Source organism: Mustela nivalis (assembly GCF_964662115.1).
Source record: "Mustela nivalis genome assembly, chromosome: 12".
Taxonomy (NCBI): Eukaryota; Metazoa; Chordata; class Mammalia; order Carnivora; family Mustelidae; genus Mustela; species Mustela nivalis.
The window spans coordinates 51,097,157-51,124,229 of NC_139031.1; the positions used below are offsets into that span (position 1 = coordinate 51,097,157).

Below are 27,073 nucleotides of genomic sequence, written 5' to 3' on the forward strand. Positions count from 1 at the left end.
AGATTTTGTTTATTTACTTGACAGAGATCACAAGTACGCAGAGAGAGGAGGAAGCAGGCTCCTCGCTGAGCAGAGAGCCTGATTCTAGGGCTTGATCTCAGGGCCCTGAGATCATGACCTGAGCGGAAGGTAGAGGCCTAACCCACTGAGCCACCCAGGCGCCCCATTATGTGCTCTCTAAGTGAAGAATGTGGTACTACCTATGAAGTAGTCATCATTTTGTCAGAAAGAACTTGAATCTGACTGAGCCTGTAACTTCAACTACCAAATCCTAGGAAATCTGTGGGGACATAGGAGTTTATTAAATACCATCTTGCAGCTGCAACAAACAGACACAAACCCCAAACACAAACTTCCAGACTTTTGCAAACTCCACAGATGACCCAATTTCTTCAAAAATAAGTTGCCAAAGGGGAAAAAAGGGACACATGAGAAAAGACTTTATAGAGCTATTGACCGGTGTACAGAGCTTATTCAGATCATGATACAAATGAGTTAAAAAATATAGGTTAACAGAACTGTGAACACAGACTGTGTATTTGCTGGTGATACAGGGTGAAATGATACTGTATCTTCATTTGCTTCAAAATAATTTGGAAGGAGGGCAGTTGGGTAGGGCTACAGATGGGGAAAGATTAGCCATGGGCACAGAACTGCTTTGGGGTCCATGTGTGTGTTCCTTGTACTGTCCTGCCTACGTAGGGTTTGATTTGAAAATTACATAATTACGTTAACACTAATTAATAGGAGATAATCTAATATTTTGTGTCTCTTTATGCATTGCATTGAGAATCGCATGTCATTTGTATAGAATTATTGCCAGAAATATTTTACTTAAATGTATCTGGAATCAATCAGATAAGCTCAGAGTGTATGATATTTGATAAGGCTATTCAAGGCTATGATTTTTTGGGCTATTCAAATGATGTCATGTCATGAAAAGCAACAACTTTGTTATAAAAAAATACAGTGCATGATCTTCACATCTTGGGGACGGTTGCAGACATTTAAATATAAACTTGTAGTAAATGATATTATTGAATTAATGTTAATTCTTTTAGGTATGATTATAGTTTTGTGGCTCTGTAAGGGAATGTTTTTATTCTCAGGAGAAGGGTGCTTAAGTATTTTAGGGTGAATTAGTATGATGTCTGCACTTCAAATATACACAGGTTGTGCCTGGGTGGCTCAGTTGGTTAAGCGGCAGCCTTCAGCTCAGGTTATAATCGTGGGGCTCCCTGCTCCATGGGGAGTTGGCTTCTCGCTCTTCCGTTTGCCCTTTCCCCTTGCTTGTGTGCATTCATTCTCTCTCTCAAATAAATAAAACATAAAAAAAATAAATATACGTGGATTAAGTTGGCTCATACTAACTGGCTGTTTCTCTAGGTCACAAACTGTGAAATACTAGCAACTGCCTATGGTTCCACTTAATGTTTGTTGAAAGAAAACAAACGTGGTGACATATGGGGGACTCCTGTGAAGAGCATAGAGATGTGTGTACCATTCCTTCACCTTACTCTGGGTTCCAACTTTTTCAAAATAAAGAGTTGGGAACAAGTGGGTAGTCAGCATATGACAATGAACTCTGAACAGATACACAGTTGTTAGATGATGTGTGCTGACAACATTCTTGGCATATTTGCCTATAATAGCGTTTATATTCTCTTGGAATTCTGAAACTACTGATTGAGAATATAGACAAGGAGCAAAAAGGTCCTTATTTCACTGTATGGATTTCCATGTCTGAATCAGCAGATGATGAAGAGCAGAAAAATTAAAGAGCTACAGGTGGAAATAAAAAAAATAAAAAAAAAAAGCTTAGTAATATCTTACGTTGACATAGGTGATGATTTAAAGACATCCGCTGTAGGAGAAAAATAGATTGTTGGTTTCTCAAAACCCGATGACTGTTTATTGTTTGTGAAGAGGTGACACATGGCTTGTGTTAGGTCTGGCCGTGACATTCTGTCTGGGTCTGGCCTTGATATTGTCTGTAGCATGGGATACGTCTCTGGGGTTTGAAGACACTCTTGTCCTTCCCTACCCCACCTGCTTTTGTTGCCACGGGGAATCTGCTGAAATACATCCTGCTCCGGGGTTACTGGGCAGATCGATAGAGCTAGGAGATGCTAATTCCTCCTGCTATCTAGAAAATTTAAGTGATGATAACAGCCTCTGGTTTGATCCTTCTTCTTTTTTGAATCCGACACAGGTCCCTAAAGAAGTGGCTGACATCTTTAACGCCCCCAGTGATGATGAAGAGTTTGTTGGTTTCCGAGATGATGTTCCCATGGAAACCCTCTCATCAGAGGAGAGCTGTGATAGTTTCGACTCCCTGGAGTCAGGGAAACAGGTACGGATGGTTCCTTTCATGGAAGGCCTGGTCCGAGGGAAACCTGGATCTCGGTTCCGATACTCTTTTATTTGAATTTGGTCTGAGATTGGTGATCGTGGTTAACTGTCGAGCATTTGTTTTATGTGTTTTGCCTTCATGTTTCAAGAACCAGGGAGAGTACCTAGATCATTTTACTGTTCCAGCCCTTTCTGTGCAAGACATATATATGTGTACACACACACACGTTTTAAAGGGGGCCTCACATGATCAGATGCACTTTCTTTGCAACCTCAGGGTTGCAGCCTGTGTGGAGGCTGCACTCATAGAGTTCCAGGCCAGCCGACAGGAGAGGCTGAGCCTGCACAACACCAGTCCATACCACAGTCTGGAGCGGGACCTCGGAGTTACCCTGAGCCAGTCCCTAAGCTCCTGGAGCGTGATTCTCTTGGCACCTCACTCTTGGAATTGCCAGGGAGGGCGTTACTCTTTCTTGGATTACCTGGCTCTCTGGCAAACACAAGAGACATTTCTCTGAGAGTTAGTTTCCTGAAGGTTTCTCTTGTACCTCAGCGGGAGCATGGCCAGTCAGAATCACCAGCCTTCGGTGGCCTTTTCTTCGCTGTCATTGTGGCTGTCAAAATTCTTCATTCTCCCTTGACCTTGGCTTCTCTTAAAAGACTGTAAATTAAGTCCACCTGGCTTTGACTGGGCAGGTGCAGGAGGAGAAGCAATTGATTGTATAGGGAGGTGTGCCGGCTGACCGGGCTGCCTGTGTGTGTTCTGGCCTCTGTGGGAGCTGGTCTTGCCCGTGTTCAGGGGCCTCCCCCGTCTCTGTCTTCCGCACTTGACGTGCTGTCTCATTTGACCCACTCGCCCCCTGCTGCTTCTCTGCTTGGTCTCTTCCTCTTTCTTACGTGTTTCCTACTTCGCCGTCCTCTCTTTGGTCTCCCGTCCCCATTTGTGGATGTGGTTCAAGATTGTGTCTTCAGACCTTTTTCTCTTAGTGCTCTGGGGACCCGCCTGCTTTCAGCCATTACCTGCCCCTTCTTGATGGCTTGACTTCCCTCTCAGGCCCCACACATGGGGATATAGTCTGACTGCCAGTCCGACCAGTCTCGATCAGGAAAACTCACCGTTTTCCTTCCCTGGTTGTCCGTTTGTCTTCCTCATTTTTATCTCCGTCTTTGGTATTCGTGACCCCTCCCCCGCCTCTCCCATCTGCCAACTCCCTTGCAGGCACCTGCGACCCTTCTGCCATGCGGCTCGTCTCCGTCCCTTCCTCTGTTCCCCTGGTCCTCCTAACCCTTACCTCCGTGTCGAAACTGAGCTCCGGTCATGCTCCTTGCCTTATTGAGAAGCTGTTCGAGCATGGCGAGGCAGTGAGGGAGAGTGGCGCCCTGGCATCATGAAACAACGCAGTGTCCCTACCTTGGCTCTTGTAAATAATGTAAATAATGCTGCAATAAGCACAGGGCTGTTAAAGTAGTGTTTTGGGGGTTTTTTGGGGGAGGGGGAGGTGTATACCCAGTAGTGAAATTACTGGATCATAGGGTAGCTCTATTTTTAATTTTTTGAGGACTCTCCGTACTGTTTTCCATAGTGGCTACACCAGTTGACATTCCCGTCAGTGCTGCACGAGTAAATCCTTTTTCTCCACGTCCTCAACACTTACTTCTTGTCTCTGATTTTAACCATTCTGACAGGCATGGGGTGATATCTCAGTGTGGTTTTGATTAGCGTTTTCCTGATGATTAGATAGGGGAGCAACCTAAGTGTCTGTCAGTGGAAGAATGGATAAGGAAGATGCTGAGTATGTGTACAATGGAATATTATACAGTCATAAAAAGGATGAGGTTTTTGCCATTTGTGGCAACGTGGATGGGTCTAGAGGGCATTATACTATGTGAACTAAGTCACACTGAGGAGGACAAATACCATATGATTTCACTCGTGTGGAATCTCAAAAATAAAAAGCAGAATAAGACCTATAAATTCAGAGAACAAACTGTTGGCTGCCAGCAGGGAGGGGGGTAGGGAGCTGGGCGAGGTGGGAAAGGGGAGTGGGAGGTACAGGCCTCCAGTGACATAGCGAATAAGTCATGGGGCGGAAAAGGCAAAAAGGCACAACACAGGGACTCTAGTCAATGATACTGAACAGAGGTGTGTGGTGACAGATGGGAGCTACACTAGTGAGCACAGCATAAGGTACAAAGAAGGTGGAACACTGTGTTGTACACTGGGAACTAATTAACACTCTGGGTCAACTAGATTCAAATATGGAAATTTAAAACAAAAAAGCCAAAGCAGCTGCTTTTGCTGCTCTGGACACTGTTCCTTCTGTGCAGTCAGACCTGCCTTTCCTGCTCCCCCTGCTGGGGGTGGGGAGCCGTGGATGGGGACTCCGGTGTGTCTGAGATGGCCCATGACCTTGTGCTTTCATACAGCTCGCCCTGAACGCACGCACCTCCCGGGGACAGTGGAGGTGTTGTCATCCCTGTTTCACAGGGGATGAAACTAAAGCTCTGGGCAGTGAGGTGACGTGTCTAGGCTCCCATGTCTGAGAAGTGTCCAGGTCGGGATGTTGGAGATCTGGGAGCATGACTTGGCAGCCTTGTCCCTCTCACTGCTCCCCTTTGTTGCAGGGGACCCGAAGCCACAGGGGCACCCTCCGCATACACCAGTCCACCTGCCGTAGGCACTGGGCTGTGCTGTTCATCTGCTTATGTGTCTTCTCATTTTTCTAGAGTCTGATGCAGTTCCAATGCTGCTGCTGCTGCTGCTTGAAGTTTTACTTGATTTTCTTCCTCTTTTTTCTTTTCTTTTCCTTCCTTTTTTCTTTTCTTTTTTTCATTCTTTTCTATTCTCTTTTTTTTTCTTTTCTCCTCTTTCTGTGCCATATTGCTCGTGTCTCCTTTATCACACTGATGCTCACCTCTGTCCCACTGCCCCACTAAACCGTTAACCTCCTCGGGGGGAGGCGCCCGATGCCTCCCAGCTTTCCTGGGTTGCACAGCTTCCGCATGCTGTCCCTTTCCTCATGTTCCATGTGTTCAGCGCTCATTGGTGAAGGAGCCCCCTCGGGATGGAATTGAGATGGGGTGCCGGTCTGACGGGCTCAGCTCACCATCATTTTCCAGTCGGTTTCTTCCTGTCCCATGAGCTTCAAAATAAAAAGTGTAAGTGCTCTGTCTGCAGCTCTTCTCATCTGTTACTTGCTTTATGTTCTTGATCATGGGAGATGGATGCAGGGGACCCGGGCCAGACCATACTGCCTGCTACTGACTTGAAAGGGTCACAAATTCTGAAGAGCAGAGAGCTGTGTGAGCGTTGTAACCAAGACTGCAGTGAGACCATGGAGTGGATATTTTGCTTTATACACACTCGCATTAAGAATCATTTTTTTGTTTTTTTGTTTTGTCTTTTAAGTTGGCTCCATGCCTAGCGTGGAGCCCAGAGCGGGGCTTGAACTCACAACCCTGAGATTAAGACCGAGATGAGAGGCAGTCGGTTAACTGACTGTGCCACGCAGGTGCCCCCAGAACAGTTTTCACAGCTTGTGGAATGAGGAGGAGAAGAGCAGGGGCCTTGGTTTAGGACTGTGGCTGAGTTCTTTCTGGGTTTGATCTGGTCACCAAGGATACCAGTTTCTCCCAGGCCGACCACTTCCCTGTGAGGCCAGCTCAGTGAGTGAAGCAAGCCGGAGGACGGAAGGCTGGGGCTTGCTCCTCTGTGATGTGACTTGTTCTCTCTGGGCTCGAGGCAAGGACAGTGGGTGTATGACAGAATGGACACAGAGACCCCATTGCCCTAGAGCCGCCTGCAGAGGCCAGCTCCGGGCTCCGTGAGCCGGATGTTTCCTGCCCCGGCACGTAGCAGTTTCCTGGTGGCTTTCTGTGGCAGCCAGCCATGTCCCGGTATTCCTTAAGAATCAGCCCGGCCCTGTGGCTTCTCCTCCCTGACCCCATACATGCATGATGCATGTTAACCAGCCAAGAGAAGCCACACGGACTTGCACACAGCATGCAGCAGGGTTGACTTTTGTCTTTCTTAAACATCATTTGAATTTCACTTTAAAGAAACTTCCCTTTTATGTTTGTATTTTTTTTTTTCCCAAGCAGCTGCACCACAGCTATCAACAAAGAAACAAAGTAATTTAGCTCCAAGCACACTCATTCCAATTACCCATAATAATTCATAGGAGACATTTAAGCTTAAAAAAATGCTAGATACAGACATTTCTTTCTCTATCCCCCTGTAAATTTTCCCACTCATCTATTATATCTATTTTTCTCCAGAGATGATGTGAGCTTGAGGAAGTATATAATTAAAGTCAGGGAGAGGCAGTGGGGGAGATACAGATTCTCCAACCAAATGTGGTGCGAGGAGGGGTCATTGCTATATCGGGTGCAGGAGGAAGAGACGTCAGAGGCAGCTGGGGACACTGACTCCAGCCTTGGTTGCCAGCTTGGAGGAGGCCGGTCTGGGGGTCTCCTTTCCGCAGTGCAGGTCTGTCTGTTCCCTCCTTTCTGTCAAGAGAGCCATTTAGAGAGCCCCGTTCCTTGCCTTTTACTGGTTCAAAAGACAGAAAAAGTCATTTGAAAATGTCTTTTTTTTTGGAAAGTGAATATTCTTTTTTTTTTAATTTTTTATTTTTTATAAGCATATATTTTTATCCCCAGGGGTACAGGTCTGTGAATCGCCAGGTTTACACACTTCATAGCACTCACCAAAGCACATACCCTCCCCAATGTCCATAACCCCACCCCCCTTCTCCCAATCGCCCTCCCCCCAGCAACCCTCAGTTTTTTTTGTGAGATTAAGAGTCACTTATGGTTTGTCTCCCTCCCAATCCCATCTTGTTCCATTGATTCTTCTCCTACCCACTTAAGCCCCCATGTTGCATCTCCACTTCCTCATATCAGGGAGATCATATGATAGTTGTCTTTCTCCGCTTGACTTATTTCGCTAAGCATGATACGCTCTAGTTCCATCCATGTTGTCGCAAATGGCAAGAAAATGTCTTTCTTTTTTAAGCATCCTAGAGCATCTTTCTTTCTGTTCACTTGCTACCTGTCAGTGGTTGCTGGCCTCCCACCTCCTGCAGGACAGGCTCTCCTGGGGGTTGGGGGGGTTGACGTTCCCATCCTCCCTTGCCCTGGGCAGTCAGGGTGCAGAGGTGGCTTTCTCAGCAGGGGGCATGGAGGGGTGTGAAGGGCTCTGGCCCTTTCCTGCACAACAACTTGCTGTCTTGGAAGCGAGGCAGGCTGTGCTCCCTGACTTGGGGGAGCCGGCTCTGGACAGCTGCTAGGAGGGAGAGTCGGCCTATGGCAGGGAGCCAGGGCTGCTCCCCATGACTCCTTCCCATGTGAGTTCGGTTCTGTGTGAGAGCACATCTACCTGATGGCCAGCCCCGGCGGAAGGAACTGAAGTCCATTGCCACTCACCAGCCACAGAAGCAGCTGGCCGAGCCCGTGGCCATGCTGATTCTTGGAAATGGTGTAGTTGTTTCAAATTGTTCAGTTCTGTTTCTCTAATCTATAGAAAGATGTGTGTGTCTATGGGTGTGTGTTCGGTTATTGCGGTAGAATATACATAGCATAAAATTTCCCATTTCACCATTTTTTAAGTGTGGGCGAGTGCTGAGGTTCTTGCCAGGGAGATGCTCGGTGGCATCAAGGACATGCACGGGGTTGCACAGCTGTCCCCGTGACCCAGAACGTTTTCATCCCCTCGAACAGAAACTCCCCGTTAAACAACTCTTCACTTCCGCTTAGCCCCCTTGTCACTCTCTTCTTCTTTCTTTATGACATTTGTGTTTTTTAATTTAGCAAGATGTACGTTTCCATTCCAAATACTTCTCAGAAGAGCTAAGAAGAATTTTTATAGAGGACACTGACTCAGAGATGGAAGAATTTGAAGGATTTACGCAGAACGACCTGAATGGAAATAGTAACCCAGAAGTCATGGTAAGAATTATCGACATGGGAGAGTGTGGGTTTCTGTCCTGTTCCTGAATTGTATTTTCTTGTAAGAAGTCACTTCGTAGATGAATGACTTTTTCTTACATGTTTATCTTCTAAGCCGGTTAACAAAATATAGAATTGGCTATTCTAAGGCTAATTCCTGGCCCACCAGTCCATTATTCTCCTACGAGAAATCCACTTGTCTTTTCCTGGTACCTTAGGGGTTTGGGGGGACATGTCTCAGGTGTCCCTTATTGTCCTTCTGAAAGGATTTATTTTAGACTTTCGGGAACATCTTTTATCTGGAAAGAGGACAGTCTGTCTAGGAGTAGCAAGTTCCTTAAAGTAATTTCTTGTTGTTTGTAAAGTCATGCTCTTGGGTTTGGAGTTAATTTGGCCAAAATGTAGCTATGGTACAAACTTAGAGTTTTCGCTGTGTGTTTTTGGTTTGGATGCAGAAATGCTCTTTCAGTGATAAAGATGACCTTGTCTGACTGCTGAGGGAGGTCTGCTCTCAGCACTTGACCTTCAGAGACTTGATGATTTCTTCCTTCACTCCCCATGTTGGGGCCAGTGTACTGCCAATTAGTATTGGACTCTCTGGGTACCTTTAAAGAAACTTTGGGTTTTTTCCAGGCATCAGAGGGTCTTCTGCTAACTGAAAAATAACACCCATGTATCCCTCCAAATCAGCCCACTGTTTCTTCTTTGGTATCAAGATAAAGGATGGAGGTTAAACTTCTTCCCATTCAGAAGCTCCTGAGGAACCTCGGCTGGCGAGCTGGCATGGAACTTGGGTAGAAGTTTAAATAAGCTGTACCAAGTAGGTTTGGTACTGGTTGGCCGGTACCAAACCTACTTTGGAGGTCTGGCTGGCCAGCCTCTGGTTTTTTGCCAGCAAGACACTTAACTAAAATCTTTCCAGACCCTAATGGGTATTGTCTACTCTTAGTGACTGACTTGTCCTCTGATTTTTGGCTAAGTGAGTTCAGGTGATTCAGAGAATCTGTGTTCCTAGCACTGGAAAACTACTCCAAAGGTTTCTTTCCCCCCTTATTCATGGTCTATACATTTGGGGTATGAACTGTGACCTGCTGATTGATTAGAACTCATAGCTTAGGGCAGGTCTACCTACAAGTTTGGTTTCCCCAGGCAGCGAGCCAACACGTGTTACTGTCTCCCTCCCCGACCTCCCACCCACCGTAGTGAGGACTGGCGAGACCACATTCTCTGACAGTAGGATGTTATCTCCTGGTGTCTCGTGGTCTTTCAGCTGTATGTGAAGCCCCCACAGCGGTGGTGCTGGGCCTCGTGCGCTTTGCCTTCAGTCCCCATTGCTGGTTACAGTTTGCCCTTATCTACTTTAGTCCCTTACAGGGTCCTTATTAGTAAAGGGGTACGGGTTTGAGGATGATGCAGATAAATAAAGAGAGACTCTGAGAGAGATTTCCTCTGAAGTTCTCCAACACTGTCTTCCTAACATTGGATTCCTCCAGTCCCACCATTTGGATTCTAAAGCTACTGATGTAGAAAGTTCAGGATACCAAAAAAAAAAAAAAAAAAATCAGTACACTGTGGTCTTATTTCTCTCCTTGGCATGCTGTGGATTGATACATATCCCAAGCTTTGGAAGCTATCTGCACGTTGCCCAGTGTTCCAGTAGGCTCCAGCCCAGTGTTCTTGAACTTATGACATGGAGATCAAGACCTGAGCTGAGATCAAGTTGGACACTTAACCGACTGAGCCACCCAGGTGCCCCCAAAACATTTTTTAGCTTTTTTTTTTTCCTTCTTAAAGTTGGGTCCATGCCCAGTGTGGGGCTTTAAGTCACCACCCTGAGATTACGAGTCACACACTCTGCCAACTGAGCCAGCCAGGTGCCTGTCCTCTGCCTTATTTTTAACTTGAGTCCAGCTAGAATTGGGGGCGTGGGGGAGTCACCGAGGAGGAAGCTGTCATTTACCTCAGTAAAGGGTTTTACCTGGGCCCATTGTGCTGCTGCTCCTTGTTCTGCTCATAGCGGCCCTGTTGTCCAGAGTCCCTGAGAGAGGGTCTTTGCATGTGGTAAAGGAAAGATGCCCAGGAGGGGGCCTTGATCTCCATAGTCAAGCCTGTGTCTGCCATTGTTAAGAGTCCCCTGGCATCTGAGATGTCACATGTCGCACCTGGGTAACGTGAACCTGCCACTGCCTTCTGTGTTCTCATGTGTAAGACTGAGATCCATTTTAATGCCAGAAACCCATATCCAGCAGAATCAGATAATTGGGGGTGAAAGTTTCTTGAGCTGACAGAACAGGTGCCTCACGACAGCCCAAGAGCTGTCTGCCTTGATGTCTCCCTGCAGCTCCACGGGTTGCAGGACAGGGAGAGGACGACCCTGGCAGGGAGGACCTGTCATGTCCTGGGGATAAGGCTGCCCCACTGACCCCATCATCTGCTTGCTCCTCTGTCCTTGGCTGAGGTGAGGTCAGCTCTCCTGTCCCCTCTAGAAGCCCTGTCCCTCCCGTTCAGGGCAGAAGAGTTATTTGTCTTCCTCGAGCGCTCCATTGTTACCTGATGCTAACGCTTACACCACGCACAGCCTTTTCTTTGGCCTGTCCTCCAAATACTCCGCTCTTGCGCAGTGGAAGAGCCCTCCTTTGTGAGCGCCCCGCTTGCAGCCCGTGCTCCGAAGATGGCAGTCCGCCGGGGGCCGGGGCCGGGCCAGAGCGCAGCAGGAGAATGCCTGCTCTCCACCAGATGCCTCAGCAGAGCACCTCACTGAGAGTTCAGCCGGAGCTCACAAGAGGAAGGGGGAGCTTGCTTCTCGTCTTTTCTCTGCAGTAATGACGGAGTGCTTTTAAATGACATGTTCTGGGGGGCCTGTCACGAAACATGGTCTCTGCTCTTCTCTTTGGTTTTGTTAGCTTGTGGAGTCAGACCTGAGTGATGCGGGTAAGGCATCTTCAGTGAGTGAGGAAGAGGACGACGACGAAGGAGCAAAGGCTACACCTAGAAGAAGCAGACCCAGGAGGAGCAGTATCGGTCTTCGAGTAGCCTTTCAGTTCCCCACCAAGAAACTGGCAAAAAAGTCAGATGACAATTCTTCGGAGCCGCCGTTTTCTAGCACACACTTACAGGACAGTAAAAAAGCCATTCTTGGAAGAAAGAGAAGCTGCAGACAGGGGAAGGAGAGAGAGGATTCAGTCTCGGAGTCCGAGGACGAGTCCAGGGATGAGGGCCAGGAGGGCTCGGATGCTCTGCTGAAGAGGACCATGAACATCAGGGAGAACAAAGCCATGGTAAGGCCCCGCGGTGGGCGGTCCGGGGCTCTGGGGCTCTGGGGCTCTGGGGCTCCGGAGCTGTCCTGGGAGCCGCGGCAGCCCTGGCTGCCGTCAGGAAGTGTCCCCTGGGTATTGGGTGTCCTTCCTCTCTTCTTGAACCCCCAGCCAGTTGACACTGGATCGGCTGTGGCTTGGAAATAGAAAGCCAGCCCTCGGGACGATTTTCAGCTCCTTGTCCTGGTGCGGTGACCTCTTGCTACTTCCTGTCTATTAGAAAGTTAAGTTTCCACTAGGTGGTGGTATTGGAGAGGGGAGGGCTAAACAGCTGGCAGCTCCCAGCAGAGAGGAGCAGATGCGGACTGGGTGTGGAGGAGCCCGCGTAAGGGCTGTGGTGAGCAGCTTGCAGCGAGAAGTCCTTTGATGAACCCCTGGGGGGCTTCAGGACCTCAAATGAGGGAATGCAGGCGGCCTCGGTATTACACTGAGCAGTTGTGAATCGCGTTAACATGTCTTCCCTGGAATGAATGAGGACACAAGGGGAAATCGTTGTTTTGTGTATTTGGTTTTTCTGTATTTGGTCACTAACTTGTTGGCTTTGTAATTTTGTATATACAGAATTAGAATTCTGCCATTCAGTTACTTTTAGTATTTTGGAATATTTCTAATATTTTCTTTTTAAAAAGCATAATATGATACCGTATATATGCAGCCTTAGATGTCTAGTAAGAAAATAAAGAGCCTCCTTTTGAGTGTAGCTTATCCTAAGACATATTTGTGATTAGCTAAGGGAAATTTTTAGCACTGTATCTGCATTTTTAAAATAACTATAATTTTGAATTTTTAATGACACCTGTACATTTGTTTAAATCTAAAATTAAAAATCTGAATTGATAGGAATATTAATGCCTGTTATTTGGTGTTCTGAGGTTCTTATGAAAATGGGATTATTTTCACAAGTTATTTTTCTATTGAAAAATAATCTAAACAGGTTTTTTTGAGCTCTAAGTAACTGTCCGAACAGTCAAGTTGAACCTCTTGTTCTGAAACTGACAAAACTTGACTTAGACCTGTGCACGATGATCTGTTCCAGGGGTCACGCTGCTCGTCAGGGGCCCCGTCAGGAGTCCTACCTCCTCAGCCAGCCACCTCATTCCAGGCGCCCGTTCATCATGTGCTGTGATGACCTTTATATATAAAGAATGGGTATAGATTTTATTCCTATGAATGATGATCCAGCATCTTCCCTCTGGAGGTAGAAATCTTTACATACGAGGTCAAAAACACAGCAACTGTTGAGACTGTACTTGAACTACTTGAGTCACGTTTCTCATGTTGGCAAAACTGGGGACATGGGAATAAGGTGTTCATGAACGAGGTGTGGCAGTACTGATGTGAGGTCCTCTGTTTTGTTCCGACCCTCAGCTCGCTCAGCTACTGGCGGAACTGAACTCTATGCCAGATTTCTTCCCAGTACGAACCCCGAACTCGGCTTCTGTAAGTAGAACTCCTTTATAATTCCTGATGCCAGCACTGACAGACGGAATCTGTTGCCAGACGGTTTTTATTCAAGGCAGCTCCCCTTGCAGCGGTCTGTGCTCTTCTCGCTTGCAGAAGAAGAGGGCCTCGAGGCGGGCTTTCTCCGAGGGACAGGTCACCCGGCGCACCAACCCAACCCGGAGCGCACGGCCTCCCGAGAAGTTTGCCCTGGAGAACTTCACCGTCTCAGCTGCCAAATTTGCAGAAGAGTTCTACAGTTTCAGGAGAAGGAAGACGATGAGTGGGGTATTTTCTGAGCACCATAAACAGGTTATTCTTGGTCTAAGCCTGTGCTGTGGTTTTGACCCGGCAGGCGTGCTGCTGGGTGGGCATCTTTATCACGTTCCCAGGCAGCTCTGGCATTCCCGGGACCACGCTCAGGGACGAAACCCCCCACTCCCACCTGAGCTGTAGGCTGGAGAGTGCCCTCCACCTCAGCCGAGCAGAGGAGCTGCTCAGGGTTAAGACCCTCAGCTTAATCTGCCGGGGAGGCAACAGAATCCCATCCAGTCTGCCTTGTGGTTTTGCTGGTGGGAAAGGGCAGTGCTTCCTCCTCACTTTTCAGTTTTAGGACAGGGTGTGTTAAGTGTTTTCAGAGTCTGGAGCGAGAAACTAGGTCCTTCCCATTTGCAGGTGTGGCCGTTCACTGTGGTTCACGCCCGTCCTCACAGAGTTTACAGCTGCTGCTGACGATTTCTTGGCCAGGGCAAACCTGGGCTGCTCATTTACTGTTGTATCACCGTACCGTGAAGGCAGCTGGCCCCGTGCCTGTGGCAGGAGCTCCGTAATGAGTGATGCCAGGGGAGTAGAAGGAGTAGAAGCGGAACATGGTTAACATTATGGTCTAGAGCTTTGTGAGTGAGAAATGATTTTTTTTTTTTTTTAAAGATTTTATTTGAGAGAGAAAACATGAGCTGGGGGGCGGGGAGTTGGCACAGAGAGGGAGAAGCAGACTCCTCACCGAGCAGGGAGCCTCATACGGGACTTGATCCCAGGACCCTGAGGTGAGGACCTGAGCTGAAGGCAGAGGCTTAACCGCCTGAGCCACCTAGGCGCCCTCAGAGTGTGAAATTTTTATGTGTTTTTTTAACCAGTCAAAACAGCTTATGCCAGGTTCTGCTTTGGTTTGTTTTACAGGGGAAATGCCAGGGGTATAGACGGCGTCACCGAATATCATCTTTTCGGCCAGTGGAGGATATCACTGAAGAGGACTTAGAAAATGTTGCCATAACTGTTCGAGATAAAATCTATGATAAAGTTCTGGTAAATTATATATAACAAATAATTCACATGATTGTGATTCTAATGGGGAGTCTGAAGCAGTGGTATTTGAAATCTTGCATTGTCTTTAAACTATAGCTGGGCTTATACCCCCAGGCCTTCTCGAACCCTCTGACAGGAAGGGTCAGCTGTGACTGGGAAGGGGAAGCCCCTTGGTGTAGGAATTCTCGGGAAAGGTCTCTGGGGGATGCATATGATCTTTGGGAAGGCAGGCATACAGTTTGGAAAAGCGCATTTAGAATAGTCACATTTTAAATAATCTTTAGAGTGTTCATGTTTTAAACAGTGGAAAAACACACTGTAGGGTGACTGGGGGGTTTTTGTGTGTGTGTGCTTTTTGATTCATATAGCCATAGGAACTAGTTTGACAGAGTATCTTCAGTCAGTAGGAAATGGGTTAAATATTTTTTATTAAACAGTGATTCGGAGGGAGGCTTCATGGTGGTATGCATTTTTTTTTTTCTTAGATGAGGCAGTGTCTTATTAAGGTAGTAAGAGGTTTTTACTTGTCAGCATTTTAACACCAACAAATTGTATTCTGAAAAGACCGGGATTCCCGGAAGCGAGGCCAGAGCCCCGTGTTGCTGCCTGAGACTCATGGCCACTGGGCCCCTGACACCATCTGTGGGCTCTTCCTCCCCTGCCTCACAGCTTTCTGCTGGTCCCTCTGATCATGTCCTTCCTTCCGGGCTTCTAGACAGGGCTGTGGTTTGTGCCAAAGAGGCCGTGCTGCTTCATGCCCCGATGAGCGTACATGGCCCCATGTGGCCTTGTGGGTATCACCCCCTAAATCCCGTCTTCCTCCCTCAGGGCAACACCTGCCACCAGTGTAGGCAGAAGACCATCGACACCAAGACCGTGTGTCGGAACCAGAGCTGCGGCGGTGTGCGAGGACAGTTCTGCGGGCCGTGCCTGAGGAATCGCTATGGGGAGGATGTGAGATCCGCGCTGCTAGACCCGGTAGGAGTCGTGTTCGCTTGTGATGAACTGTACTGGCAGAGAGAAGCAGGTGGAACGAGGGGCTCCTTGGGCCCTATTGGGGACCGGTAGCTGCAGTGCGCCATCCCCACGACCCAGCACGCAGGAGGAAATGAAAAGTACAGCTTCCTTCTGGAATGAGCACGCTGGCCGGTATGACAGAGGCGATGTCTGCAGGGGTCAGAGCCACGCTTTTTTTCAGTTCGGATTTCGAAGGTGGACCTGTGTGCTCTCCTGCAGCAGCGGGGTTAGCTCGGGCAAAGCTCGGGGGCAGGGAGGTCACTGTGGAGAGTGCTTCTGGTGTGCCGGCCCCTGGTCTAAGGCTTTTTTTCTCTGTTGTGGTTGGCTAGTTTGTTTAACCTAGCGAAGTAGGTATATACCCTCCCTTTTCCTCAGGTCCTTGAGATAATAGTATGGTTAAGATCCATACACTTGAACCTGGGCAGTCTGGCTCCAGAGCCTCTGCCCTCAGTTTGCCCCTGGCCTATGGATGTGGGGTAAACAGGTCCTGTCCCCAGTGGGCAGACGAATCTAAACAACTCCGGTGAAGAAGTGGTTTAGGAAGTAGAAGAGCTCGAATTCACACCTCAGTCTCACTGCTCTTTTGTCCTCCTCAGATTCTGCACAATTGCTGGTTGGGTTTCTGCCCAGGCGGCACCCTGGGTGGTCAGCCTGTCTGGGCCTTGGAAACAGGTGGAGGAGGGAGACCCATGGGGTCACCGTGTGCTCTTTCCTAGAAGGCACATGGGACTCTAGGCTGGAGGGGCGGCGGTGGGGGGGCTGGGCCCCAGCGCAGAGGTCATGGGGACACCGTTCTTCCAGGACTGGGTGTGCCCTCCCTGCCGCGGGATCTGCAACTGCAGCTACTGCCGGAAGCGGGACGGCCGCTGTGCCACGGGGATCCTCATCCACCTGGCCAAGTTCTACGGCTACAATAACGTTAAGGAATACCTGGAGAGGTGAGTGTCCCACGACAGAGGCTGAGATCCCAGCGCCGGCAGAGGCTTGAGTGCCACCCATTCCCTGTCTGCTCACGTGGCAGCAGCTCAGGACTGTTGTTTGCCTTGTTAGAACGTTCCCTCCTTTGCTAGAATTTTCATCTGGGCACTGCCTGTTTCCCCCTCATTGTGTAAAATGGGGAGCGGCAGAGACGGTGCAGGCCGAGCAGGGTGCGGTGGGTGGTGTGCTCCGGGGAGGCTGTGCTCACCTTCTGGTGCTGAGGAAACAGCCCCGAAGTCCAGAGCTCCGTTCTGGAGTGAGGCCGGGGGCTCCTGGGGCCTGCCTGCAGGGTCTCCTCTCTCGGAAGCAGGACGAGGCAGGACCAACCTTGCATCGAAGATCCGGGCTTGGGCTCCCCACTCTCCATGAGGGGTTGAGCCTAGGATGCACCTTGTATATGCCTCCGTCCCCTCTGTCTTTCAGCTTACAGAAGCAGCTGGTGGAAGACCATTAAGAGAAGAGCCAGCCCGCTCACCGTAGAGCACGCCGGCCGGCCCTGCCATGCCACTTGTGCCTAAGATTTCTTACCATTGTGTTCTTATACAGAAATTCTTTGTAGACCTAAATGCTTTTTTTTTTTTAAGATTGTCTAAAAAGATTTCTCAGGAAGACGGCTCAGCAGAGGAATCTCTATACATGTATCCGCAGGCCCCTACATATATTGAATTGTTTAAAAGAACCTGCTTATGATTGAAAAAAAAAGCAGTTTAAATGGGGTGGAGTTAAAGTCCAGGTAAGTTTCAGAGAAAACATTGTATAAGCAGCTCTTGCCTTTGACACTGTTTAACTGTGTGGCCTTGATCTTTACCTCTAGTCCAGGACCACACAGTTAACCCTTCTCTGGGTCATTGGAATTTGTGAAAGAATATTCCCCTAAATTACAAAGTGCAATTATTCGTAGATCTTGTGAGTACTAGAGTTTTATTTTTATGAAAACTTGAATGAACAGAAAGTAGACTGTCACCTTCACGACACTGGAGGCCATGGGGCCCTGCTGGCCGGCGGGAACGGCTGCCCCTTCATTCAGGAGTCACCTGCTGCCAGACTAAGAATGTCAGGGCTCATTTTTAATTTAAAAAGATTTTGTTTAATGTTTGCAAGAGCTAAAATTCCCCTTCACTGATGGGGAGACTTTATTAAGGATGGTGTTTAAACAAAATTAAGGCACATGTACATTACTTCAAAGTTATCTAAGTGGGAAGGAGGTTTGGTAGCTCTTAGTAAAGTAAATTAACGTGTATGAACCCCAGTGACCATCCTGGCTGTGGCCCGTTTTCATGCTTCAAGCAGCAGAGCCACACCGGCCAGGACCCACTTGGTGGTCTTATCTTGGCTTTTCAGCCGGAAGGTCCACACATAGTTAGAGCCCCTCATTTTGGTTTTATACACGGGACATTCATACGTGTGTTTGGTTTCCTGTCTGTCGGCGGGGATGGCTTTGGCAAAGATGACAGGCATCACCGATGTGACCTCCTGGAGGCAGGCTTCTGCAATGGTTCCTGACTGTGTGTCCCATCGGGCACCTACGGAGAAAACACAAGAGTTGCAGGAATGTGGCATGTGGGTACCACTCCTCTCCTGTTGGAGGCAATAAATGTTTGGTTTGGCAGTTACTTCTTGTCAGGAGCTTTCTTGCCACAGAGGGGGATGGGGAGTGGTGGTAAGCAGGGCTCCACACCTCAGCTTTCCTTTGAAAAAACTACACTGAAATTCCAAAGGACTAAAATTTGCATGAAAACAGATTCTACAGGAATCCAGGCACAGTAGAGCTAATGAATTTGTTCTCAAAACAGTGTGACTGTCTCTAATTCAGCACATTCCCTCTTAACCCCCTTTAGAGAGGGCTTAAAGAAGTCTTGTAGGAAAATAGCAGTGAAGTTGGTTTTTTTAATTAAGATTTTTGAATTAAATCTGCATCTACATCTCGTGTTAATACCGCAGAGTAAGTTAAGGCCTGCGCTGAATTGACAGCCATCACCCTAAATGCCTTAAGCTTGGGCTGACCTTGAACACAGAACCTGGTATAAAATTCTGTGAAACTAGGAAATGAGGTACGCAAGCACTAGAGAAAAGTGACTGCTGAGGAGTGGAGTGAACAAGGGCAAATGCCAAGCCAAATTTAAGAATGGGCCTCCAGGTATTAGCCCTACATGGGCTCCTCGAGGGAGCGTACCTTCCAGGACGAGCCCGTGGAGATAGGCACCTTCCCGTGGAGGATGGCCATAGTCTTCCTTCGTTTTCTTGGTGACATCAACAGTCAAGCTCATTTTATCCAGTGGCCACCCATTTTTTCGGGCCATGGTCTGCATGATTGCTGTGGGAGGATAAGGAGGAGGTGGTGTGAAGGTTCACAGGAGCCGCTGGTGAGCCGGCCACGGCCACCGCCCTGCGACACGCTCCCGGCCCTCAGTGGGGCATGGGGCTGTGCTAGACCAGTGCCGGCAAATGCCTGCAAGACACCGGCCCTGCTCTTGTGGAAGAACTTTACTGGGACAGCCATGCGCCGTGGTTACCTGTCCCCTGGTTTGGCACTGGCGGGGCACAGTGGAGCCACTGGGACGGAGGCCATGTGGCCCTTCACAGAAAATGTTGACTAAAGTGCACTCCGTCCCATTTCACGTGGTCCTTCCACTTGGAATTCTCCCTCTCTGGGCCCCTTTGCTGGCCCCTGCGTGATCCCTGGGGAGCAGGGCAAGAGGGCCCGGCAGCTCTTACCAGTTAGGAAGGACTCTGGGTTGAAGAAGCCCGAAAGCCATACCACAGCTGGGAGGGCAAGATCATGGGTCCAGGTTTCGAGTTCCCGGCACCGTGAAAGGAGGTCATTAAACCTGGTAAACGCAAGGCAGGGAGACACAGACGTGCTCTTTAGTACGAGTTTTCCAATCCGCTGAGGTAGGTTCAAGGGAAGATGGGACAGACGCACCACTGATAACCAAAAACATCCTTAGATTTGCAAAACACTGTTCCTATAAAAAGCTCGATTTTGTTTCCTGTTGAAATTCTGTAACTATTACCATGAGGGACAGGAAACATGGGAATGTGGAAAATTCATGTCAACCTACTGAGTGACTTTAGGGATGGGTGGTGATCTCACATAGGTAGACTGTGTACAGGATTTGGGAAGGGCAGGGACAGTACCGCTGTGACTGTGGTCTTCCCACTAACAGTTGTCGCCTGAAGAAGGGAAGACAGGTAATGAAGAGAAACAGCACCTCCCAGCCTCTACCTGCCTGTGAGAAAGTGATGGTTTTACCCAGGTTTTGAACTCATCAGCACAACAATTACGCAAGGGAGGCTACAGGAAAATGACTCTCTGATAAAATCAAACACATCAAGCTTTAAAACGTAAAATTGAGGGCTGTCCGAAAGAAAGGGAAGATGGAGCAGGGGTAAGAGATGGAAGACAGCGCCAAGATCAGAGCCAGCAGGCAGTTCCCCAAGGGGGCGGGGCACCCAGGCTAGCTCCCAAGTTTTCTGGGACCTGGTTGGGTTAAGGGTTGCAAAAGCAGCAGGGATGATGTTCACGGAGAAACCTGGGTCACTGCCAGGAAAATCCCTGCTCTTAGAACATGGCCCTTGTCCTGCCCAATTTAAATTCTTTCAAATAGCTGCTGTAGGGAAAACCTACCTGAAGACAGGAGAGTGAAGACCAGGAAGAGATAGGAAAAGAAAAGACTTTCCATCTAAAAATGTTACCACAAGGGGATAGGCATTGTAGCCAATTTACAGTAGGTTTTTAAAGAAAAATGATTGCTTGTTCAAGTAGGATTAAGATTTGGAAGGTAGAAAAAGGACATTAAGTAGAAAGAGTTCAGAGTAAGCATTTTTAAATGAAATGGGAAAAAGATTGGAAACAGTTCTAGGAAATTTGAGTTTTTCTCAATTACAAATTTGACTCTGAAGTTGGACATGCCGTGTTTCAGGAAAATTAGGCAATGAATAATCAATACTAAGATACAGCTTAATACTGACTGAAGACGGAATCCTCCCAGGGAAACAGTCTTTTTTCCCTTCTCTGAGTCTTCTGCAGACACCCCCACAGCAGCATTTGATCAGAGAATGCTGTGCTGCCTACAAAGCCGCCCCACAATAATAAGGTTAATTTTTTTTTTTATAACCAGCCAGCCTGTCATTTGAATATAAAGACAACTGATTATATGGCATAAAAATCTTGTACCAAATCCAACAAACAAGAAGGTTGATAACCTAGCAAATAAACATAAGAAGAATCTGGGGGGAAAAAAAGACTCTTTGATAGGTTTAAACTCCTAAGAAACTAGAGTAATAGTCACAAAAACAGGAATTTATGAAACCAAGACTGATACTTCCCCTGCCCCCATATAAAGAACATGGAATTAAAAATTGATTTTGGACAATGAAATGTTAAAGGGCAAGGGGAAAGACAATAAACTGGAAAAAATGGAGTCCTCCCCACCCCACCAGACCAATGAAATCAACCAGGGTACAGCAGAACAAGACAACAGATTGAAAATAGAAGATTTCAGGTAGGTAAATACAATGAAGACAACGGGGGAAGGCAGTGTTGGGAGAGTGCTAAGAATTTTTCAGAGTGGAGGCAACAGGCAGACAAACCTATACATTTACAACCATTCGGTACTAATGGGGATATGTTTTAAAAAGTCCACACCTAAATAAAGGAGTAAAGTTGCAGAACGTCAAAGATGAGAAAAATGTGAAAAATGTCCCAGAGAAAAGAGATTAGCTGTGAAGTGATGACAGGTACATTTACAGTCTCATTGGTTATAATAAATGCCAGCAAACAATGGAGTTACCAAACCACAGGGCTGAGAGAAAATCATGGTATCCTAGAATTGTACATGTAGGTAAACTATGGAGCAAGAGTGAAGAAAATTCAGACACACAAAGAGCCCTGTTTACTCCCCACCACATAAGCTGAAAGCCCTGTTGTATATCTTGTCCTTTAGCAGGTAAGAGGACCCAGAACAAAGGAGCCCAGAATGAGATATAAAAAGCAACAATGAACAAAGAAATCAATGTATGTTGCTAAAGTGAAAATAATTGACTAAAAACAAAACACAAATACTATGGTTTAAAGTAAGGTTGAATTACAGGTGCAGACCAGAAGAGGCTGATGTTCAGAGGGAGGTTAAAAGTGTTGACTTTACGTTGTGTTAGAAAAATCAAGTGTGTAGGTTACAGTGTAAAGTGTCTCTGCTAAAATAACAGGAACTGGGGCACCTGGGTGACTCAGTGGGTTAAAGCCTATGCCTTCTGCTCAGGTCATGATCCCAGGACCCTGGGATCAAGCCCTGCATCAGGCTCTTTGCTCTGAAGGGAGCCTGCTTCCTCCCCTCTCTCTCTGCCTGCCTCTCTGCCTACTTGTGATCTTTGTCTGTCAAATAAATAAATAAAATCTTTAAAAAAAAAAATAACAGGAACTGTACAGGGATAAATATGGAATAAAGGAAACTATTAGGGGGCACCTGGGTGACTCAGTTGGACATCTGACTCTCGATACCTGCTCTGGTCTTTATCTCAGGGTCCTGAGTTCAAGACCCACATCGGGCTCCACACTGGGCATGGAGCCTACTTTAATAAAGGAAAAGTCAGGGGAGGGGAAAGGAACCCAGACAAACTGACAGAAGCTGGAAAAAAATTGGAATAAATGAGAAATACAGAAATCAGAAAGCACAAAATAAGATGGAATTGACTCCAAAAATTACCATTATTATAAAACTTAAGTGTAATATAAATATTTTTAATTGGAAATACAAAATCTGATTTGGGACATCCATCGCGTTCACAGAAATCCAGTGAATAGCTCTGTTCACTCTTCCCCCACCATGGTTATTTGCTGTCATCTGTGTCCCTTCCACATTGCCCCTTCCGTTATGTTTGCACACAGCCCACACAGCCAACATCTGGCTGCCTGGATGGCAGTTCTAAGGTGCGGTCATTTGAAAATTTTTCTAAAGATTCTGTTTTTTTAAGTAATCTCTATGCCCAACATGAGGCTTGAACTCACAATCCAAAAGTTGCATGCTCTATCAACCAAGCCAGCCAGGTGCCCCTCATGTGGAATTCTGATGGAACTTTCCAGTTTAAGGCTCGGAGTAGCATTCTGGTTCATGGAAAAAAGATGGGAAAGGAAGAAAAAAAATTCTGGTACTGGAGAATACAGGAATAGAGAGAATCTTTGAAACTTCCTATGTTGACTACAAAAGCCAAGGAGCAGTTGGAGAGAGCACTGGCCATCAGGGAACTGTGAATTTTGGTCCTGGAATCTGGAACAGCTCTGCACTCACAACCATACACCCAAGCGGTCAGCTTTCCTGTATACTCAACCAGAACCTTTTTCATTGTTGTTGTTTTTAAAAAGATTTCATTCATTTATATGCCAGAGAGAGAGAACATAAGCAGGGAGAGCAGCAGGCAGAACAGGTGGAGAAGCAAGAAGCCCGATGTGGGACTGGATCCCATGACGCTGGGATCTTGACCTGAGCCAAAGGCAGCCACTGAACCTACTGAGCCACCCAGGCGCCCCTCTACTATAATCTTTTCAAAGTTAGCTATGAGATGGCATTGGTAATCACTACCTTCGTAAATAAGCATATGAAATAACAGGAAAGCAAACTCAAGTTGCCTCCCATGGCCATTTAAATAATAATGAAGGAATGGTTGCCTGCATTTTCCTGATGATAAACAGATACTAGGAAGATCAGGTATTTTGTCCAAGATCAAACAACAACTAAGGAAGGGGCAGCATGTGACTCGCTTTGACCCTAACTTTTCACTGATCTTTGCCTTTAAAGCAACACATGGAAAAGACTCCAGTGAAAGTGGTGGCGCTCTGTTTGCACGACCACAGGCCAGTAAATTCACTAAGTACACTCTTCATAGCTGCTCCAACGCGACAGGAACTGAGAACACCGAGCCAGCAGCCAGGCAAATACTGGCCGGGGGCCTGGGAGGGGCAACTCACCACTGCGCCAGGCCATACGTGGATGGATAAGCCAGTCTGCTCCAAGTGTCTGGGACGGTGTCGTAACTCAGCTGGGACTGCTGGGCTTCCATCTCAGGAGAGAATGGCAGCTCCCCCTGGCACGGAGAAGAGAGGCCACACAGTCAGTGTCTTCAGTTAGATTTCAAACTGACTGCTTTTAAACTTGTAAACTTACCTTGCAACCAAGGTCTAACTGTTGAAGCGACACACGGATTTCCTGCAGGAGAATATTCATCCTTTCACACTCTTGGAAGCAAACAAGAACATAGGGGCTTCTGTTGGAGCTTTTTTGCATTATCTCCGCCATGTTGAACTCTTCTGGAAGTTTCTCCAAAATGTCATCCAAGATATTCCTAACCTTAAATCATTAACACACAAGATTTAGCTCCTCTGTGTTTCATTTTTAGTCACAGGAACCATGCCCTTGACATTTCAAAGAAGTCCCAGAATATATTCCAGCACTCCCAAAGATGCCTGCTAACGCATTTAAGAGAGACCCACTACTCCCTGGATATGGGCGGACATGCACTATGGACGAGCTCAACTACTTCTGCATCAAGGCAGCCCCTCCCCTTCTGCGGATCCCACCGGAAAGGAGCTACTTTTTGTCTGCAGTTTATTTGCTGTCAGCGTTTAAGGAATTGAAGAACTGTCATCATCATCTATGTTTCACTGGTATGCAAAGATGGAATCAGAGGAAGTAGAATCCCAACATTTAGGTACTATATTTGGTAATGTTCTGCTAATTAAAAAAGAAAAAAAAAAATTTGAAAAGTCACATGAACCAAAAATGCCCTTTAGGCTTGAGCTAATTCTGGTGAGTCTATGATGTGGCCCTCCCAACTGACATAGCCTAAAATTTTAGGGGCAATTTGGATCCACATTTCTAATACCAAGGGAGTCTCTCTGTCTTCTTTAATTACTGCCTTGAAGAAATAAAAGATTTATAAATTAAAGATGTGAAAATGTATGTAGTACTTCAATGTACATATTTTTTCTCATCTTTTCCTGGACTGGGGAAAACCAACGAATACCTAAAATGGACAAAAGATTTACGAGTACTGCCTGTCTTCAGCCTCAGGCAGCTTTCACTCTTTCCTTGCTTTCTTGCACTACTGACTGTGGTTCTGGAAGCCTAATCCCAAATTGCTTTAGCACCCTGGCAGGTTATTTTTCAGGTCCTGAAATCTTAAACTCACCTGCAGCATCTTTAGAAAGAATGAAACAGTATAGTAGGCAGGTTAGGTAAAAGAATGGCTTTTGGAATTAGCTAGAGTTTGGTTTCCTTCATTGTCCCTTTCTAGCAGTCTGACAAGTCCCCTAAACTTAAGTCTGGAATAGGGATCCTGATACTACTTGAAGCTATTAAGTGGCTTATTTGTAAAGCACGTCCTTTACTGCCTAGCATATAGTAAGCATCCAAAAGAGTCATTGCCACAATCTGTTTGCCTGTTCACTGTGTTGAGGCATCTACAGATTATTTGCTTCGCAGTTTCTGGTTTAATAGATGGCTTCTTTGTTGGAAAGATCAAAGCCCCAAAACTAAATGAAGACTTCATCCATCTCTCTGCTTCTATTAATAGAAAAAATAGAAAGCTTTTTCCAAATGGATGAACGTTTCCTTTTTTATCTTAAAAAACAAAACATAATGACAGGGGTGCCTGGGTGGCTCAGTGGGTTAAAGCCTCTGCCTTCAGCTCGGGTCATGATCCCAGGGTCCTGGGATGGAGCCCCACATCAGGCTCTCTGCTCAGCAGGGAGCCTGCTTCCCCCTTCCCCCTCTTCCTCCTGTCACCTTCCTGCCTCTTTGCCTGTGATCTCTATCAAATAAATAAAGAAAATCTTAAAACAAACAAACAAAGAGGTTTAACAATCATACAAGGAAAATGTTAGTATATAGAATAAAACACCCCACAACAAATTCTAAAGCCTCTAAATGACAACCAAGGGCCTCAGCAAATGGCCCTATTTCAAGAAATAATATGAAAATTCCTCAGATCTCACTATAATTAAATCTGATGGTTAGTGTGTTCCAACAACCTGAATCCTTGTCAGTCGAATCCTGATTAAATTGTGAGGGAAATGAGGGCTAATTTATCTGGGGGGAAAATAAACTAAATGTAAAACCAAATAAGACTTGATGTCTGTTTCTCATCCCTGTTGTTCTAGGATAATACATACCTTCAAAAGAATAATGCCAAAAGAAAAAAGAAATAATGCCAATCTCCCAAGATAATGTAAAATAGACACCATAACAAAATGACAGAGCCAAAAACACAGCGTGAAAGGCAAGTCACAGATTTGGAGATGTTTGCAATACAGCCATCTGACAAAGAATGTACAATGAGAATAGAGTCCTTACAAATCTGTGAGAAAAACAATGACAACAAAGAAATGGGCGAGCAGCTGGAACAGGCACTTCATATAAGATTACATCTAGATGACCAAGGTCATAGGAAAAAATGCTCAGCCTTAGTCCTTGACTAGGAATGCAGAGTTAAAACCAGAATGAATTAGTACTGCTAACACAACCCCAAGGATGGAGAGCAAATGAAATGTGCACACTGCTGGCGGGAGTGTAAGTGGTACAAACACTTCTCAAAACTGTTTGGGAATATCTACTGAAGCTACACATTACATCCCACAATCCAGCCACTCCACTTCTGAGGAAAGGGGGTGAGGAATATTGGAGAACACCTCTGGGAGTTGCCTGTACCAGTTGACAAAAGACTCCAAGAATGTTCATGGCTGTGATAAGTCAAAACAGTGAAAGACTAGAAATAACCCAAACATCCATCTACTATAGAATGAATTAAAGCATGAACTATATACACGTACAATAGAATACTAGACAAAATTGAGTCACTGGTCCACGCAACAATACAGACGAATCTCGTAAATGTAACATGGAGTGAGAGGGGCTGCATGTGCACCAGGACGTACTGAAGGAACGCATCCATTTGACAAAGAAACAGAGGCAAAGCTCGTCTATGCTGATAGAGGTCAGGTTTGGGCAGAGGCAGAGGGATAGACTGAACCCAAGTGTTGGAAATGTTAAGAATTTTCACCTGGGTGGTGATTATATGGGTCTATGGAAAGGGAAAAAGCCATCGAGTGGTACACTTAGATCACTCACTGTGAACATGTTACATGTTACAGCGCAACAGAAAACAGACCGCCTACCTTCTCTTCCGCGGACTGCCCCAGCTCCTCACTGATGAGCGCATTCCTGGGCTGCAGCTCCAGCAACGTTCTGAAGAGCGTGTTGGACATCACTGTCAGGAGTTCTAGCTCAGCGTTTGCATGGAGGCCGTACAGTGCTGGGCTTTCTGGAGGCAGCTTCTCCTCTATGTACTGATGGTAGCCTGAGTAATCTAGGTTAGGTGGGGCTGCAAATCCCGGTGCCAGCATGAACTCCTCTTCAATCTTCAGCCACAAAGGGGAAAAGTCCGTTATGACAAGTCTAAAAGGAAATCACTCTTAGCATCCTAAGACACTTTGAGAACATGCTGGGTAGGAATGTCCAGCGCAATGCTGCATGGGGTGCAGGCTCTCTAAAATGTTTCATGATGCTTTTGTAACCCATCTTTTTGCCCCATGGAGGGCACCAGGCTGACCTCTGGTGGGGGCGGGGGGAAGGGGGTAGTCCAAGGAACACACGTGAATCCTTGCCCCCAGAAGATGGAGTCTGCAGTTTGCTTGGGGCAACAGGATCCATGCACACGAAAGGCCA

General features: G+C 46.8%; 2 protein-coding genes across 3 annotated transcripts in view; one reads left to right on the plus strand and one right to left on the minus strand.

The window, feature by feature from the left end:
• CDCA7L (cell division cycle associated 7 like) overlaps window positions 1-17,968 on the plus strand; it is a 46,751-nt gene extending 28,783 nt beyond the window's left edge. Inside the window, exons 2-10 of one of the 2 annotated variants that reach the window (XM_082693787.1) lie at window positions 2,213-2,353; window positions 8,164-8,301; window positions 11,205-11,579; window positions 12,984-13,055; window positions 13,173-13,367; window positions 14,235-14,360; window positions 15,189-15,338; window positions 16,179-16,315; window positions 16,779-17,968. In XM_082693787.1, coding sequence (XP_082549913.1) covers window positions 2,213-2,353; window positions 8,164-8,301; window positions 11,205-11,579; window positions 12,984-13,055; window positions 13,173-13,367; window positions 14,235-14,360; window positions 15,189-15,338; window positions 16,179-16,315; window positions 16,779-16,809 — 1,365 coding nt within the window. In that variant the 3' untranslated portion in view covers window positions 16,810-17,968. The remainder of the gene's footprint in view (window positions 1-2,212; window positions 2,354-8,163; window positions 8,302-11,204; window positions 11,580-12,983; window positions 13,056-13,172; window positions 13,368-14,234; window positions 14,361-15,188; window positions 15,339-16,178; window positions 16,316-16,778) is intronic. The other variant, XM_082693788.1, reaches the window with a different exon arrangement.
• Window positions 17,420-27,073, minus strand: part of DNAH11 (dynein axonemal heavy chain 11) — a 319,948-nt gene continuing 310,294 nt past the window's right edge. Inside the window, exons 77-82 of the mRNA XM_082693790.1 lie at window positions 26,524-26,766; window positions 23,516-23,698; window positions 23,320-23,435; window positions 19,071-19,183; window positions 18,529-18,669; window positions 17,420-17,878 (exon numbers count right to left, since the gene is read on the minus strand). Of these exons, the coding sequence (XP_082549916.1) occupies window positions 17,631-17,878; window positions 18,529-18,669; window positions 19,071-19,183; window positions 23,320-23,435; window positions 23,516-23,698; window positions 26,524-26,766 (1,044 nt within the window). The 3' untranslated portion in view covers window positions 17,420-17,630. The remainder of the gene's footprint in view (window positions 17,879-18,528; window positions 18,670-19,070; window positions 19,184-23,319; window positions 23,436-23,515; window positions 23,699-26,523; window positions 26,767-27,073) is intronic.